The 18,863-nt window shown below is 47.0% G+C and overlaps 2 protein-coding genes across 9 annotated transcripts in view; one reads left to right on the top strand and one right to left on the bottom strand.

Annotated features, from left to right (window-relative positions):
- Positions 1-13,764, bottom strand: part of DOP1B (DOP1 leucine zipper like protein B) — a 97,877-nt gene extending 84,113 nt beyond the window's left edge. The window contains exons 1-2 of one of the 4 annotated variants that reach the window (XR_011432852.1): positions 13,592-13,742; positions 7,857-8,021 (exon numbers count right to left, since the gene is read on the bottom strand). Coding sequence is in view for 2 of the 4 variants with exons in the window: in XM_023630120.2 (XP_023485888.1) it covers positions 7,857-7,994 (138 nt within the window). In the remaining 2 variants the exon portion in view is untranslated. Of the gene's footprint in view, positions 1-7,856; positions 8,022-13,591 lie in introns of all 4 variants that reach the window. The other 3 variants (XR_002804224.2, XM_023630120.2, XM_023630119.2) reach the window with 3 other exon arrangements.
- A 505-nt stretch (positions 13,765-14,269) lies between these two features.
- The window catches only part of SETD4 (SET domain containing 4), a 286,649-nt gene continuing 282,055 nt past the window's right edge, over positions 14,270-18,863 (top strand). For 2 of the 5 annotated variants that reach the window (XM_070252175.1, XM_070252162.1), the window contains exon 1: positions 14,382-14,551. The gene's annotated coding sequence lies outside the window, so the exon portion shown is untranslated. Of the gene's footprint in view, positions 14,552-18,863 lie in introns of all 5 variants that reach the window. The other 3 variants (XM_070252178.1, XM_070252163.1, XM_070252177.1) reach the window with 2 other exon arrangements.

The following is an 18,863-nucleotide window of genomic DNA, read 5'->3' as shown; positions in this document are numbered from 1 at the left end:
AAAATGACCGTAACACTCTACTTGTCTACACTCCCCAACTTCTACCCTTAAGGTCACCGTCCCAGACAGCAGCACAGGTTGCTGGGAAATGACTAAACTAATGCCCCAAACTGAGCTATCATACTGTAACAGATGGGGCCCTAAAGTGAGGTGACATGATGGATCCAGGCATCACGGAGGCTGAGAGCCACAGTTCATAAATAAGGAGGCAGAGAGGGGCTCACGGCCCTGCTCCAGGTCACTCGCTCATTAGGCTGGCCGAAAGGAGCAGTGATCTAAACCATGTCTCAGTGCAGGGGGAAGAGGTTGGGGAGGGCTGAAAAGGAGACACAGGGGAAAGCCCGACCTGGAAGGATGAACCCCCCTGAAAGCCACCCCACAAACAGCCCCCATAAAGAAGTTGGTGCAGTCAGATGGGCACGAATCATCAGTGCTATGGTCTGAATGTCTGTGAACCCCCATGTGATGGTATTTTGGAGGTGGGGCCTTTGGGAGGTGATGAGGTCATAAGGGCAGAGTCCTCATGAATGGGATTAGGGCCCTTATAAAAGAGACCCCAGGGAGCTCCCTCACGCCTTCCGCCATGTGAGGACATAACAGAAGATGCCATCTGTGAACCAGGAAGAGGGCTCTCACCAGACACGGAATCTGCCAGCACCCTCATGCTGACGTCCCAGCTCCCAGAACTGCGAGAAATAAATTTCTATTGTTTAAGCTCCCAGTCTGTGGACTTTTGTCATGGCAGCCCTAGCGACCTACTACAGATCCCAAACTAAGGAGGCTTTATCTGAACTAATACTGCTTGACAGAGAAAAGCAGTTGACTAGGGCTAGGGTAAAATTCAGGATCCAGTTCAGACTCATCGAGTTTTCAGGCAGAAGTCGTCTTAGGGCTGATCTGTAAAGGGCCAGAGCAGTTCACTTGGTCTCCGAGCTCCAGCCCACGATCTTCCCACAATACCACAGCGCTAAGCCCGAAATGCCACAATAAAGAGGCTCTGCTTTAAAAAGGAGGCGTGTGTAATTAAGTGGTAAGACGTTAGAAGCTGAAGCGTGTAACAACACCCGAGACCTCCGACTTCCCCTGCTATTCACGTCACCTGCTTTCTGGTCATTTAGTAAAACAATAGGGTATTGAATAAAAGCAGCCAAAAAAGGTGGTTCACTTAGGACCATTATGACATTAAAAAAAAGTTTTAGTGATAAAGTTGTTAAATGAACAGAGTTTTACTCATTTCTACTATCCTTCATTTTCATAATCAAAGTTGTAATCCAGGCTTGGTACAGCGGTTGGGTTCATAAGGGCTCAAAATGTACTTGATTAAAATTTATCTAAAAACAATTAAGGAAACATGATAGCTTGGAGTCTCTGATAAACAATTAAGCAAAAATTACCCTATTCATGTTGATATACCTAAAAACCATAAAGGATAAACTTTTCTCTAACACAGAAAAATTCTAAAAATGATACTGAAAGTTTAGCAAATTTAAAAAATGATGCAGTTAGAACTTGTCTTTGGTTGCACAAACCAAGACCTTCTGGGGCTCGGTTTTCTCATTTGTCAAGAGTTGAGCTCCGTGAGCCCCTGTTCTGAGTCTATGGTTGATGTTTTATAATCTATCACCTACCTTAATTAGAAAGCATCTTGAACTAACCTTTTTATACTACAGTATTGTTTATATTTGCATTATAAAGAGTTTTTACTAATTCATCACTTGTCTTCTCACTGAAATTTCTGTGTACACACATGAGTCCAAGAAATCTGGCCATCACTAGAGCCTTAAGAAAATCCTTTAGTCACATCAACTCCTATCAGACAGCCCTGAATGCACAAGTTCTGTCTCCCAGACCTAAGTAATCACTAAGCCGATGGAGGCTTGCTCCCTCCAGCACCTTCCCAACCCTCCACGTCCAGTGACTCGACTCTGATGCTAAAGCTGCCCACTGCCACCCAGAAGCTCCTACCTCAGGCTCACTCTCCACGAGGCAGCCAGAGGGATTCTCCTAACACCTCAGGCAGCAGTCCCCTCGCTCAGAGCCTTCCTGGAAGCTCAATGGCTTCCCCTCCATCACAGAACCAAACTCCGTGATCTGCCCTGCCTACCTCCCCCATCTCCTATCACCTCTCCACCCCAGCCACGCCTGCCCCTACTCTACCTTGGACATAGGCCCACGCCCCAGATGGCCTCCCTGCCAGCTCAATGGCGGCATCCAGGCCTCTGCTCAAATCTCAAATGTCACGTTAACAGAGAGGCATCTCTGTCTGAACTAGCACACCATCTTGCTTCCTCACCACCCCACTTCCCCGGGTTATTTTTCCTCTTGGCAGTCAGCACCCAACATCACATATTTATTCATTTTGTCCGTCTTCCACCAACAAAGCCTTACATGCTAAGAGGGCAGGAACTTGGCATTCAATGCCATATCCCCAGCACCTTGATGTTTGATACATCTTGCTTCTAGCACTGTATCAGTCTGCTAGGGCTGCTGTAACAAAGCACCAAACATCGGGGGCTTGAACAACAGAAATGGATTGTTTCACAGTTCTGGAGGCCAGAAGTCTGAGATCAAGGCGTCAGTGGGGTTGGTTCCTTCTGAGGTTGTGAGGGAGAGGCTGCTCTTTTTGCTTCCGGCCGTTTGCCGGCAATCTCTGGCTTTCTTTGGCTTATAATTGCATCACCTAGATCTCTGCCTTCATCCTCACATGGTGTCTTCCCTCCAGGCATGTCCATCTCTGTGTCCCAATTTTCCCTTTTTATAAGGACATCAGTCATATTGGACCAGGACTCACCCTAATGGCTTCATTTTAACTTGATTACTTCTGTAAAGACCCAATCTCCAAATAAGGTCACATTCTGAGGTGCCGGGGGTTACAAATCAATGCGTAACAACCACTTAGCAGCCGTATCACATCGGGCAAGTCAGTTAACCTTCATCAATAAAAGAGGGCAAACAATTGCACCTACCTCATCTGGATAATGAAGACAGCGCCCCTGAGAGCAAAGAGGTGTATCCCTGTCCCCCTGTGTGAGCCAGACAGCCACTGACAATGGAAAAAGCTCAAGAGCGTGGGCTCTGGAGCCAGGCAGCCAGGGTCTGAGCCTTCCCTTTGCCACTTGCTGGCTTTGAGTGGCACAAGTTGCTTAGCCCGAGACCAACCTCAAGATATGCTGTGCATATTTTACAAGAATGCACGTCAAGTCCTTAGCACACAGTATGCTATGAATGTCAGCTGCCATGGGCAGGGCCGAGGGAGGGACAGATGGTGTCACCCTCATCCCACTGATATCTTGCAAATTTTTCAAGGGGGCTGCTCTCACTCACTGCCTAATCATAGCAGCAGAGAACAGGAAACTTGAGCCGCAAAGAGGACACAGTGGGATTACAAGGAATTGGGTACCAATTTTAATAAAAAGTTGTCTTTTAAAATTTTTATCCAATACTACTCATATCCAATTGCCTATAGACATCACACTGGGACACCCAGCAGAGGCCATCCCAAAGTGAAGCCCTGCTCTCCCTGCCCACCCCATGGGGCTGGCTCCTCCCGTCTCCCCATCGCATCCTTGAGGCTTCTCAAGCCGAAAACCTGGGAGAAAACCTGTGAGTCATACTTGACTCCTCTTTTCCTCTTATATGCCTCCTCCAATCCACCAGCAAATTCTGTTAGTTATTCCTTCCAAGTATATTCAGAATCCAAACCCTTCTCCACTGGCCCACCTATGTTATGGCAACAGCTCCTAAATGGCCTCCCTGTTTTTGCCTTGCCTGACCCCCATCTCTTTCCTACCCCCAGCAGAGCAGCTGGAAATGGTTCTAGCATGCTACAGGGGAAGCTAGATCATGCCCCTCTGCTCAGCACTCCCTCAGGGCTCCCCCGAACTGAGAAGTCACTGTCAGATTCCAGTTTTAAAGAACCTACAAGATTGGATGCCCTCCCCATCTCTTGCCTCTGTGGCCTTGTCTCCTACACTCTCTCCCTCTCTCTTCGTGACAACCTCACTGGCCTCAGACACACCAGAACCTCTATACTTGGTCAAACGCACCTTCTCAGCAAGGCCTTCCTTGATGATCCCATATAATATCACAATGTCCCCCCAACACTCACCGTCCCTTCCCTTCTTCACTGTTCCCAGGACACTCACTGCTATCTAGCACCCCATGTATTTTGTTTATCCTCAGCTTCCCCCTGATCCCCCCCAGAAAGTGGGGAGCATCTTGTCAGTTTGGTTCTCTGCTATACCCTGATACCTAGAACACCGGCTGGCACATCGTAGGTGCTCATATCGCTACTGAATGAATAATGGCCAATGCTTTAAAAACTCCTTAAAGGGGTTCAACCGTACTTGACAACCTGCCTTTCAAAAGGTGAGTTAAAATGATTAGATGTTTTAGGAATTTTTTCAGATATACTGAAACAAAGCCTGTTGAACAGAATACCTCATTGCTTGAGAATTGCACTTACCAAGGTTATTGTTTTACCTAGCTCAAAATGCATGTGTTCCTAAATAAATGGAAAGACACCTTGTGTTCACGGATTGGAAGACTTAATGTTGTTGGCGTGGCAACACTCTCCCGGAGATTCAGTGCGATCCCTATCCAAGGCCCACTTGGCGTTTTTTTTTTTTTTAAAGATTTCATTTTTTTCCTTTTTCTCCCCAAAGCCCCCCAGTACATAGTTGTATATTCTTCGTTGGGGGTCCTTCTAGTTGTGGCATGTGGGACGCTGCCTCAGCGTGGTTTGACGAGCAGTGCCATGTCCGCACCCAGGATTCGAACCAACGAAACAGTGGGCCGCCTGCAGCGGAGCGCGCGAACTTAACCACTCGGCCACGGAGCCAGCCCCCCCACTTGGCTTTTTTGCAGAAATTGACCAGCAGATCCTAAAATTCACATGGAATTTCAAGGGATCCAGAATAGACAGAACAATTCTGAAAAGAATAACAAAGTTGGAAGACTCTCACTTACTTACTGTACAGCTTACTACAAAGCTACAATAATCAAAACATGTATGGTATTGACATAAGGAGAGACACACAGATCAACGGAAAAGAAAGGAAAGTTCAGAAATAAATCCATCTATCTACGGTCAACTGATTTTCAACAAGGGTTCCAAAACCCTTGAAAAAAAGAGTCTCTTCAATAGATGGTGCTGGGACAACTGGACTTCCATATGCAAAAGAGGGAAGCTGGAGCCCCACCTCACACCACGTACAAAAATTAGCTCAAAATGGATCAAAGACCTAAATGCAAAAGCTAAAATTATTAAACTCTCAGAAAAAAACACAGGGGCAAATCTTCATGACCTCAGATTGGCAATGGTTTCTTAGATATGACATTAAAAGCACAAGCAATAAAAGAAAAAATAGATAAATTAGACTTCATCAAAATTAAGAACTTTTGCACATCTAAGGGCGTTAGCAAAAAAGTGAAAAGACAACCCAAAGAATGGGAAATAAATATTTGTAAATCATATATCCAATAAGGGCCTGGTATCTAGAATATATAAAGAACTCTTACAAATCAACAACAAAAAGACAAACAACTCAGTTAAAAAATATGCAAAGCGTTTGAATGGAAATTTCTGCAAAGAAGATATACAAATGGCCAATAAACACATATCTATATGAAATTATTAGTCATTAGGGAAATGCAAATTAGAACCACAAGATACCACTTCACACGCACTAGAATGGCTATCATCAAAAAAAACAAAAAGTAAGTGTTAACGAGGATGTGAAAAAAATGGAACCCTCATATGTTGCTGGTGAGCATGTAAAGTGGTGTAGCGGCTGAGAAAACAGTTTGGTGGTTCCTCCATAAGTTAAACATAGAATTACCACATAATTCAGTAATTCCACTCCTAGATATATACCCAAGACAGGTGTTCAAACAAAAACTTGCACACAAATGTTCAGAGCAGTATTACTCACAAGAGCCAAAACGGAGACACCCAAATGCCCACCAACTGATGAATGGATAAACAAAACGTATTCTATCCAGGGGCTGGCCCCACAGTGTAGGGGTTAAGTTTGGCACGTTCTGCTTCAGTAGCCTAGGTTTGCAGGTTTGGATTCCGGGTACAGACCTACACCACTCATTAGCCATGCTGTGGTGGTGATCCACATGTAAAGTGGAGGAAGATTGGCACAGATGTTAGCTCAGCGCTGGTTGTCCTCGGGGAAAAAAAAATGTGGTCTATCCATACAATGAAATATTATTCAGTCATAAAAATCAATGAAGTACTGAAACATGCTACATCAGGGGCAAACCTTGGAAACATGCTAAGTGAAAGAAGCCAGACACAAAAGGCCATATATTGCACAATTCCAATTTAGATGAAATGTCCACAGACACAGAAAGTAGATTAGTGGTGCCAGGGACTGGGAAGAGGCAGGGATGAGGAGGGTTTCCTTCTGGGGTGGTGACAACGTTCTGAAACTAGATGGTGGTGATGGTTGTGCAACATTGTGAATGCCCTAAAAGCCACTTAATTGTACACTTTAAAAAGGTTAAATGATAAATTTTATGCAATGTGAATCATACCTCAACAAAAAAATAATGAACACACCTCCTCCCAAAATAAGTATGCTATTTTTAGATTCCAGGAGAGTCAAGTACTAAAATAGTGAAACATTTAGAAGAACCTGAATCTGCCTAAATCCCATTTCAGCGCTTCTCTCTTTCCCCTAAAAAAGCAACCCACCTTCATGCAAGATGGGGAATATTATCTTTAGCTTGAGAATTCCTGAGTTAGGGCTCCACGACCAAAGAATTCCCAAGCTCTTATTTGCTGCTTTATTACACTGGTCCATCCCAGCCAGCACCCAGCCACGACGTTCTCATGTCGTAAATATACCTCGCAAGAGACCACGCAGTTTCTGGGCCACCACCTGTAACAACCGCCTCTCTCCACTGCCTGATAGCCATCTGTGGGTGCTGATGCAGCTTTCTGGCGGTTGGTGCTGGACTGCTGCCCAGGCATTACACCCGGGGTCAGGCTGCTGGTATTCTTCACCCTCCCCCATTCCTTGAAGAGGTCAATGGAGAAATCCTTTCTCTTCAGTGATGTCTGTTAGAGCCCCCACTGCGTGTGACCCGGGGAGTGGAGATCTGCAGAGCAGGGCAGGGCACCTCCCAACTCCCACATGGCACTCGGGCTCCAGAGTCACCTATCACAGCCAGGGGCCCTGGGCGTGGCCTCTTCGAGCCCAGATATCTTCTACCTATAGGTCATAGTGGTCACCTGAGGGCATGGGCATTACTGTGTCATTCTCCTTCTGGGAAGGATGAGAAAATACATTGGTCCCCTCTAGAGAACACAAGGTTAAGCCTACATGTGAAGAGTTTTGGTCTTCCTAGACCTGACCTCTTTCCCCTCATCCAACACACACACAATTTCTGAACAGATTTCAGTATTTATTTCATCCTTGATTCTTCCGGAAGTTACCAATCACCAGTAAAATGGTCAAAAAAGTAGACCAAAGAAGAAAACGCCATAAAAATCCTAAGTAATACGTGAAGAAAAATTCATCTTTGAATAAGTGACTGGATAATTTTAAAGTTGATCTTGTTTAGACCTAAATATGATTGAGAAAAAGACTGCTCAGCTATTCTAGTGACAGTATCCACACGATGATCCTACACTCAGAAAAAAAAGCTGGAATGAGGGAAGGGCTCTGAGAGGTTAACAGTGGATAATGCTGGGGGACACAATTACAGGTGGTTTTTCTTATCTGCATTTTCTAATTGTTATCAGCATGTAGTGTAATAATAAAAGGATAATTCCTCGAAATAATAAAAAGACAGTTGGGTCCCTTCCTCCACTCAATCAAAGCACTCTGTGCCTCACATACCTTGTTGAGCTTGCCCAGCGAAGATATGAGATCGGCCCACTCAGTCGAGGACTCAAAATTTCTTAAAGCCTTTTCAATCACCGAAGAGTAATTTCTGTATCGGTAATCAGTGGATAGTTCTTGCTCTTCTGGATCCATCTTACATTCTTGCAGCAGAGAAAGTATCTAAAAGTCAATCAAAAAATAAACAAATGAGGCAGCTATTCAAGGACACAAATGGTTCCCAGCCCAGAGATACAGAGGAAATGAGTCCACAACACTACTGGGCACAAACTCCCTTGGCAATCCAGTTCAAATATTTGGCAAGGCTTCTGGGCCAGGCACTACAGTAGATCAAAGATAAACAGTTCCGGCCCTCCTGGATTCTGAGAGAGACAAATGGATGGAGTGGCAAGAAGCAAAAATACTAGGGTTCCACTTAATTGACAAAATTAGTGCCAGGAGTGAAACTCATTAGGCGGCTGACTATACTTTGTTGCCAATTGGTAATTCTGAAAGATCATAAGGATGTAAGAGCGTAGTGTCTGACAGTATCATTGTCAGAAATGTACCATGTGCCTGTTCAGTTACTAAGCTCCAATTACCCACCAGACCCTCTGACCAGGAGCTGCCCCGATGGCTTTGTCCTCAAAGTGTAGAGTCTGCGTGTAGGTGATTACACCAGGGCCCAAGCAGTCATCATTTTATTCTTCTTGCTCATGTATATTCTCTGATGGATTCTTTTATTTTTTCCTGCGGCTAGATGCATTCATTATATATGAACCATTACAGCTATTGCAAAGCCTGAAATGTAGATGGTCTAATGCCAACTCCAACAGCAACCATATCCTTTTCTTTTTATCCCCAATGTGACAAAAGGAAACAAAGAACAACAGGGGATGCTGTTGTTCAAGATCGAATGCACTGATTTGACCTTGTGAAACCATCCATCATTTATACGTTATCATGTACAATACAAATGCATGCTTACATCAAATTGTTTTTACTCCATCACAAAAAAAAAAATCTGAAGGTCAACTCATCAGTCTATTCAAACAAATTATAACTCTGAAAAATATTCCATGAGATACAGAAATGTTGAATTGTTCTCTTGGTCTGTCACCTAGTTCCAAGCTTTGGCACTTTCTCAAAAGTAATGCCTTAGGATTCTCACTTGCCTCCCTTCTTTAGTCTTCATCTAATTAAGATCTATTTAGAGTGTGGCAGGCACCTACCCCAAAACCCCTTGTCTCTCTTTTTCATACTAAGGCAACCCTAATTTTGCTCAGGCAGCACTACAGTTCCCAGCCTCCCTTGCAGCTAGGTGGTCATGTGACAGCTCTGGACAATGGGATGTCAGTAGAGGCTGGTGGTGGGGACTCCAGGAAAGCTGTTTGAAAAGAGGTGGACTCCTCTGGCATGGGCCTTTTGTCCTTCACTCTTCCCCTTCTTTTGTCCTGGAACAAAGGTTTGATGCTGGAAGTGAAGCCGCATCTTGCAACCAAGAGGATATGCCTCCTTTTGTGCATAAGTGAAAAGAGAGAAGTTGAGACCCCGGATGGCTTTAAGAAGGCATCATACCAACCCTGGATGCTCTGCCTCTGGACTTAAAGCTTTCTGCACGTAGCAGCTCATTTGTTTAAGCCACCGTTCAATCAAGCTGAACACAGGCCTGGCTGATATACAAGGCTAATTAGTATTTCACTAGTACACAGTCTGAATGGAGAAATGCTCAGGAACATGATATGATAAAATACACTGAGCAGGCTGTAGTTTGCTAACCAAGTTGCACACAATCAAATAAAAAAGCAAACATCAAAGGTGAAAGAAACTGAACTGTAGGTACAACGATACGTTCTTTAAGCTTGAATCTCTCATTTATTGGCCACAGTGAATTTGCAAGAATCCTCTGATATCTTCTACTTCATTTTCTGATCACTCTTGGCCTGCTCCAGTCCACTCAAGGCCACCACAACTTTCGTGTTGCCAACGTCAGGGGACTCTTGTTTCCTTACAGTACCTCTCAGTAGGATGGGCAGCAGACCCCTGGCTCCTTCTCACAACAGCCTTCTCTCAGCCCACCACTCCTCTGGCCCACAGGCCCTGCACTGGTTTCCTCTTACCTCTGCTGTGCCTTCCCCTTTGCAAGCTCAGCCTCCTCTAGCTGACTGCCAGATGTTGGCATTCCCTGGCACTAGGCTTGGGCCTTCTTTCTTTCTCTCTTTATCCTCGGTGATCTCCCCATTCCTCTAACTTACAAATACCATCTTCATGCTAATGACCCACGGATTTACAACGCCTGCCCAAACCTCCCCGAGGTCCAGATTCATGCAAATGTCTACTTGACTTCTCCTCATGGATGCGGAAAGTGTCTCAAAGTTAGTGCATCCCAAACTACTCTCGAGTGCTCATCAACAAAATGTGGTCTAGCCATACAATGGAACGCTATTCGGCAATGTGAAGGAACATGGAACAGACATGTGCTACATCACGGATGAACCAGGAAAATACACGCTTGGTGGAAGAAGCCAGTCACAACTGCTACATATTGTATGATTCCATTTACATTAAATGCCAGGAACAGGCAAATCCTTAGAGATGGCAAGTAGATTAGTGGATGCCTTGGGTGGGGAGCAGGAACAGGGAGTAACTCAAAATGGGCACAAGGGATTTTTAGGGTAATGGAAATGTGCTAAAATTGGATTGTGGCAGTGGGTGCATGACTCTGTAAGTTTACTAAAAATCAATGAATTGGACACTTGAATGAATGAATGTTATGGTCTGTAAAGTATATCTCAATAAAGCTGTTTAGAAAAACCCTAAACTCTCAATTCCATCTGTTCAGCATGCTCCTTCTCCTGTCTTCTTTTCCTCAGAAAGTGGCCACACTACCCACAGGATCTGTGATATCACCCTGGACTCTTCCTTCTCTTCACCTGCCACACTCAACCCAATACCTGTTGGCTCTTCTTCCAAAACACCTGTGGACTCGATTGCTCACCATCTCCACTGCTCCACTGTGCAAGCTTACAGAGGCTTCAGAGTGGTCCTCCTTCACTCTCGCCCTCTCCAAAGTATTTTCACACAGCGCTCCAAGAATCCTCTTACAACATAAATTAAAGCACAACCCCACCATGTTTAAACTCTTCCCACTAAGCTTACAATAAATCCAGACCTCCCCCGCTTACCCCGTGGCCTACAAGGCTCCACCCATCTTTCTCTCCAAGGCACTCTGCTTGTCCTAGGACTGACTCCTTCCACAGAGCCTTTGCACAGGCTGGATCTTTCTGCAAAAATATCCTGTACTTTGCATATGCACCCACATAGTAAGATTTCCTATTCATTCTTGGGAAGGCCTGTTCTTCTTTTCTGAAATAATAGCATTCACATTTTTTTAAAACATTAAAGATGGTAACAAGAAGCAATAGTTTATTTTGCCAAGAAGTTGGTACATCTAAATAGTCTGTAACTTTTTTTTTTCAGGACATTTACTGGTCTGAAATCCGGTATCTCTGAACCATTGCAATACTCCCTGCAGTGCCTGCTCACTACATTAAATGTCTAAGCACTGGGGAAAGAAACACGAAGAAGACAAGGTTCCACTCTCATAGTTCATCGCCTAATGAAAGAGAAAATATCTAACTATATCAATTTATCATGGCACACACAGTGACAGTATGGGCTGAGGTTAAAGTGACGCTGGCAAGAGCAAAGGACAGGGGCTGGCCTGGTGGAGCAGCAGTTAAGTTCGCACATTCCACTTCAGTGGCCTGGGGTTTGCCGGTTCAGATCCCAGGTGCTGACATGGCACCGCTTGGCAAGCCATGCTATGGTAGGCGTCCCACATATAAAGTGGAGGAAGATGGGCATGGATGTTAGCTCAGGGCCAGTCTTCCTCAGCAAAAAGAGGAGGACTGGCAGCAGATGTTAGCTCAGGGCTAATCTTCCTCAAAAAAAAAGAGCAAAGGACAGAGGAAGACCACCCACCAGCAGAGGAGTCCTCCAAGCCCACAGGCGTGGGTGGGTAGTTAGCAGAAAAACAGCTTCATCAGCAATAACGTGTGTGTATAGAAGGTGGAGTGGCAAAGGGACACCACTGCTTGTGGCAAGGAGGGTGTTGGCCAGGTCAGAGCAGGTAACTAAAGCAGTTCAATGCTACTGTTGGCTATATGAAGAAACTACTATTTGGTGTAACTAATAGCACAGGCAAGGAGTCTGCAACGCTTCATTGGAGCAAAGTCCTTTATTTCAAAATATGGGGCATTCGATACTATGTTACTAAGCAAGCCTTGTGGGTGGGCTTGGTAAATTCATCATTTATGCATGCATTTATTTCATGCAACACACAAGAGACCTATGAGATGGGTATTAGCCTTAAGATGAGGATATTGGGAATCAGGCCCTCCAGAAAGTTGCCTGAGTCACACAGCAAGCAACTGGCAGAATTAGGATTCCGGCTCAGGTCAGCGAAATGCCACAGAACCTTTACTACATTATGCTGCAGGTAAAGTTAATAGTTCTGACAATGATCTTGCAATCTATCCTGAATACCTTTTCTGTGAGAGGCTCAATAGCTGGGTAAAACTCACAAGGGTTTTACGGCCTACTAACAATTAGATACACAAGGGAGTAGTCTTATAAATAAGTGTACCCCACCAGATGTATCCGCCTTAAAACAGAAAATGTCAGCAGGAAATCTCCCGCCTTATCCATTCTTATTTTCTTAGAAAAATAAGTTCAAGTGAAAAATCAACTGCCAGATCCGAAAGAAGTTAATTGTAAAGATGTTTACATGAAGGAACGTTTCTGAGTTAGATGAAAAGAAAGTGAAAAATGACAAACAGCCATCCTCGCATGAACAAGGAAACTTATCAACAGATGATGACCCTTCGTCTACAGAACGGAAACACTCCTCTGCAACTGGTTTAATCAACTCTAGAGCACATTATTTTGAATTTGGTCTTTCAGAGCGGTAACGAAATTTTACCGGAAAAAATTTAAGACACTATCGGGAGCAGGCTTTGGAGGAAGGGGAAGGGCCTCCATCCCCTTACCAAAAAATCCTACAAAGGTTTTCCCAAGTGTAGGGCAGCTGTCCCAAATTAAGGAAACACCTGCAGGTAACAGTCTCTGTAATCAGCCGCACTATGAGTTGCTAAGGGCCATCCACGCTGACAGTAGCCGGCAGTCCTGCAGGACGCAGGGGCCAGGCGGGCAGAGCGCACACACTGCGACTCGGATCCCTTCTCCCAGGCGCAGCGTGGGAGACTTTGGGGGTCTTCCCTTAACAGGAAAGCCCTCATTTTATAAAGGTCCCCAGCCCTCCTGACCGACGAGGACTGCACAAGCGAACAAAGGCGCAGCTTGTCCGCCGTCTGCCCGCCGAGGCGAAGGGTGGGCGGGCCGTGACCCACCTGACCTCCACCTGCCGGACCAGAGGCCGCGCCGACACGGCGAGGGCGCGGTCGCACTTCCTCCGCCGCGGGAGTCGGCGGAACTGGGAGGGGCCCCACCAGCCTCCCGGGCTGCCCCTCGGGGGGTCCCGGGCCGGAGCCGACGCCCACGCGCGGCCTCGCTGGGGCCGCCCCCGCACTGCAGCAGTGCGCGCCGCGGGCCCGCCGCGTTCCAAGGGGCCACCTGCACCCCGACACCGCCCGAGCCCTCGCACCCGGGGGAGAGCGCCCATGCTGCCTCGCCGCTCGCGGGAGGCGACGCCCCGGCTTCGCCCGGCGGCCGAGGGTGCGGGCCGGACTTACCGGCGGCGGCGGCAGCGGCCCTTCTCGGCAGGCGCGCCCGCGTGCGGTGCGGAGAAGCCAGCCGCGCTGCGGCAGGTACAGCCAGCGGCTGCGGAGGCACGGCCGGGAGGGGACCGCGGAGGAAGCGCCGCGCCCGAGGCCGAGCGGCCACGGCTCCAGGGGGCAGGGCGGGGCCGGGAGGCGGACCCTCGGCGCGCGGGGCGGGGCCCAGGGAGGGGCCTTGGTGAGGGGCGTGGCCGAGAGTGGGTCTTCGGGAGGCGGGGCGGGACTGGGAGGCGGGCCCTCGGAGCGAGGAGCGGGGCCGAGGGAGTGACATCTGTACGTGGGGCGGGGCCGAATGCGGGCCCTTGGCGCGCGGGGGCGGGGACAAGGGCGGGTCCTCGGCGCGCGGGGGTGGGGCAAGCTGGGCCCTCGGCACGTAAGGCGGTGCCGAGGGCGAGACCTATGGGGACAGGGCGGGAAAGCGGGACCTGGGCGGGTAAGGGCGGGGGCAAGGATAGAAGTCGTCCGCGGGCCGGGTGAGGCTGGGAGCGAGCCCTCGGCGCGAGGGGCGGGGCCAAGGGAGAACCCTCGGTACGTGCGGCGGGGCCGAGGGAGGGTCCTCAGAGGGCGGGGCGGGGAGGGGCTGGGAGGTGGCCCTCAGCGCGAGGGGCGGGGCCAAGGCGAGCCCTCGTACGTGGGGCGGGTCTGAGGGCGGGTCCTTGGCGGGGCGGGGCTGGGAGGTCAATGGAGGACATCGGTGTGGGGCGGAGCTAAGGGAGGATCCATGGGAGGCGGGGCGGGGCTGCGAGGCGGGCCGTTGACTTGAGGGGCGGGAGGCGGGTCCTGGGCGTCGGCTCCAGAGCCCGGGACTCGCACCCCCCAGTCTTCCACAGCTTCCCCGCCGTGGGCGTCGCTCTCAACAGCAAAAACTAGCTGCCGCCCTCGCTGCGGGGCTGCTCCTGGGAAGGCCTCCCACAGGTAGGCGCAGTTGCTCCGCCGCTCACCTGGGGTTCCCCCGACACGCCCAAACGGAAGGGGACATCAGTGAGTGAATCAGCCCAAGGAGGGGCCTTGGAGTTACAGACAGGGAGAACAGTGGGACCCGTGGCACCTGGCTCACCCCATCCTTTCCATCGGGGCCACATCCAAACCCTTGGGGTGGAGGCAGAATGAACCCTTCCGTACATGCTTGGGCGGCTGGTTAAGGTGTCCTCGCACCCATGGGCCGCACCTTTCCGACCCTTGGAGTCAGAGGAGGTGAGGGAGTTAATTCTGGAGTGACTTTCGTTATGTGGGTTTTGGCTCACAAAGGAGACCTCAAGTCAACTGTAAAGAGCGTTAATATTTCCAGATAAACCCCTTCTTGTCATCCTTACGAGCCTTCGGACCTGGACAGTTCAGACCCACTCTACCTGGCCTGACAGCTGCAGGGCGAGACGCACCTTGAAGGTTGGGTGTCGGGCGGAGTTCGCCTGAGCATCCTGATTGCACCAGCTGGGGCTCGTAGCCAACCAAAGCAGAACCACCTGTTGACTGAGGTTGTAATTTCTGTAGAGGCTTCTACCCGTTTAACCCCTGACAGTCTCAGAAATTTTCAGATCCATTCTGGGGCTCCTGAAGGCTAGGCAGCCATGAAAGAGTTTGGGGGGGGGGGTGGGAGTAGAAGGTCCATGAATACTTTGAAATGTACAGAACATTTTGTGTATATGTATGTTTCTGGAGAAAGGGTATAGAGTTTGTATCGGATTCCCAAGGGGACCTGTCACCTCCCTCAAGTCACCAAGAGTATTTTAGTAGTTTGGGATGCTGGACCTCTGGCTTAGCCAGGCTTCTGATTCTGATTCCATCTCTTTGGCATATACCAAATGCCCCAGATGTAAGTCCTCTAATAGTCACTTTTAGGAATAGTGTTAAAGTAGAAGCAGAGGAAAACTAAAGGATTGAGCATTTAGGAAGAAAAAAATTTCATGAAAATTGATTTCCTAGTGAAGATTGATAAACTCTGTTTTTACAAAAATAGAGTTGACAAACAGGTGAGATTTTTATTTTTAGGTTCTTCAAACCCTAGCCACACTCCACATTGCATAGAACTAATAGAGATGAAAGAACTGGTTATATTCATCATTGAAAAAGAGGGAGAATCAGTCTATTTGTGTCAAAACCACCATGTACAACTTTGTCCCGATACATTTATATAAAATAATATATGTGCCTTGTATTTATGTCACCTATCGCTAAAGAACTCCAGGTGTGTGGGAGGTGAATTTAAATTAACTTTAAGAAATTCAAATACTGTAAACCTTAAAAGACCAACTCCATTTATAATCAGCGTTGACAGTAAATGTACCGCATTAAGATTTGGAAGTTCATTCCTATGAGAAATCTGTTTTCTTGGGTTATCTTGTCACACTTAAAAGTCTACTTAGTTATGTTCATCTATTTAAGACATGTAAATAGAGCAGATTCCTTGCATAATAATACTCAAATGAATCAGGACATTTCAGATTTAATTTAAATCAGAACATTAATCCTCACCCCTTCTGATAATAAAGCAGGTATTATAAATCAGAGGTACCTACAGTCTCTTGCTCAGACTGGCCCACCTATTAGAGAGATTGACCAGGTAAACTCATCCTGAGTTTCCGTATCCAGATATTGGTGACCTCTGAGCATGTCTCTTCTGTAACGTAGATTCTGCTCCACCCATGTAGATAGAAGTCCTGTGTAGTTCTATATTTGATTCTGTGCCTAGTTGTGCTTGACTTGGAGTAACAAGTAGCCCTTTGTCAGGATCGTCATTATCACCTGTTTCATCTCCACACCCACATCACTGTCCAGGTTCTTGGTCTGTCAGAATCTTTGTTGCAGTTCAGTAGGTGAGGCAGGAGTCCAAGAGCCATGTCTAAAGCTGATACTGTATGCGGGTTTACCACTCGTGCCTCAACCTGGAAAATTCTATCACAGGGAAGCTGGATGTGGATGGCACCACTGGATCCATCTGGTGCCTAAAAAACATATGTGGGATAATCCATTTAAAATATGCTGAGTTTAAGCCATGTTTCATTTATCTACCTTATGGAAAAGTTCACACAGAGCCTAATTTTGGGGATCTAATAACTATATGGCTTGCACATCATATAGATTCAATGTACCATACCCCTTAATTTTTACATCAAGGGAGTTGCCTATGGTCTCTAGACTTGTAATAGTGAAGCTGGACATGCTGAGTGCTAGGTGCCAAGAAAAGCCAAGGAACTTTGTGGTCAGACAGTCCTGGATACCATCCTGGCTCTTGGCTTATAGCTGTGTGATCTTGGGCAAATTAATCTCTCCAAACTATTATTTCCTCATTTAAAAAAATGACATGAATGCTTCCTTCAAAGGACTGTTGTGAGAATTATGCAAAACAATGTTGGGAAAGCATTAAGCGTGACATCTGGCCTAGTATACCATGGGTTTGCAGTTTGTGATTTTTTTCTTTCTGATTCCAAGCCTAATTACTTTTTTTCACTACAGCATACTTTGAAATATTTTCATGCACTTCTATTAGTTAGACTCCTTTTGGTTGCAAGCAGCAACAACCCAATTCAAGCTAGCTTAAGGAAAAGGGAAATTTATTTCATTTTAAGGATACAAGGGTATTTTGGAACATCTCTCAGAACCCAGGATCTCAGGAACAGTGTGAGGCCAGGGAAGGGATGCTACCACAGGGAGGGGGCTGTCTCTCTTCGGGCCACTCTGTAACTTCTTTTCTTGAGAGTCGGTGGCCTCCTCCTCTGGGTATGCCTGGCTCTCTCTGCTCCTTGGACCACATTGGGTAGGGTGGGGCCACTCACAGTAAAGGCTCTGAGCTTTCTCTGATCCAGTCCAGCTGGTTCAGCCCTTTAGAGGAAGGGCCTGCAGCTGGAGCAGTCAACAGAGGCTAGCAAGGCAAAGTCACTTTGTGGCTGCTGCAGCTGCAAACACAAGAAGCAAGCGAGAGGGGGCCAGGAGATAATTCTTAGGAAGAGGGTTCTGGGCAGAGCATCTAATAAGGGCTCCTGATGACCTTTCCATAAAAATGAGAAATGCTGGTCTGATCAGCAGTTCACAATTAAGGGTCTTCCAAGGGCCACAGGCTGATTCAAAAATCTCAAGGTGGGATTTGGCTAGAGACAAAAAAGGAAGAAGAAATAAAAGGGATTGGCCTGTTTACTCATGCATTTCCTGTCTGTGACTCCATCACACAGAGCCCGAAAGAGCTCCATGGTCCCTATGCAATTGCCCATCATTGGCAGGACTCTGGAGGCTGGCTGCAGAGGGAGCCGGTGTGAAAGGTATTCAGGAAACTTCTCAAAAGCCAAAGTGTTTTTAGAGCCAGACAGGAAGTCATTAAAATGTTTTAAGAGTTTTTGTCTGAGATGAATATGAGAGCATGCTGGATTTAATCAGGCAATACGGCGATGACCAAAGGAAGTGAAATGCAATCTGGGTGGATTTCAGACTTCCTTCTACCCAAAATGGATGAAAAATTGAGGTGACGGTTGAGAGAGCTAAACTGACATGCTGCCATTGTAAGTTGTAGAGTCAAGAAGAATAACCTTGCACCCTGCGATAGATGAGAAATAACAGGGTCACCTGTGTAGTCCTGGTCCCCCAAATAAATGAAACCTTGAGGATTTCCATACTTTACTGATTTCAGAGTGGAAAACAGCATTATCCCTTATTTCTGCAATGCTGCTGTCAGGAGATATGATGGGAACTTCATGGTCATAATGAAGTGACAACATTGCTGTTTTCCTCTGTGCACAGCCCATCATAAACTTGGTAAATTTGTGCTTTCTTTTCTTTGTATTTTGTTTGTTGTGTGCCTGTTGTATTTTTGTTGTGGTCTGGTAGCCATTCCTTCCTCAATCTTGACTCCCTTGCAAACTTTCTTTGCAAGTATATTTCTTCTCTTTTATAAGATCCTTTGGTCTCCAAGTCTGCTTTCTACAGGGTGTAATAGGAACCCAGGAGACTGGTTGCAAAACCAATCCGATTTGAAAGCAGTGAACGTGGAGTCACCTGTTGTCAGAGAGACTATATATAAAAGGGGCTCAGGGAGGCATCTGCAGAATCACCCTGGGCTGTAGCTGAGAGGGAAGCGAGAACAGGTTAAGGAGAAGATATCTGCATATGTCTGAGCAAAGAGATGGTCTGGACAAAGTTGTCTATTGTGGAAATTAAAGAAATCTTAACTAAGTTGGAGTTGGGAAGGCCTGTAGGGGAACCCTAAGGCTCTATCACACATCATCAGTTACACCAAATG

This window comes from Equus caballus, chromosome 26 (genome assembly GCF_041296265.1).
Source record: "Equus caballus isolate H_3958 breed thoroughbred chromosome 26, TB-T2T, whole genome shotgun sequence".
In the NCBI taxonomy this organism is placed as follows: domain Eukaryota; kingdom Metazoa; phylum Chordata; class Mammalia; order Perissodactyla; family Equidae; genus Equus; species Equus caballus.
This window is presented reverse-complemented; position numbering and strand designations above follow the sequence as displayed.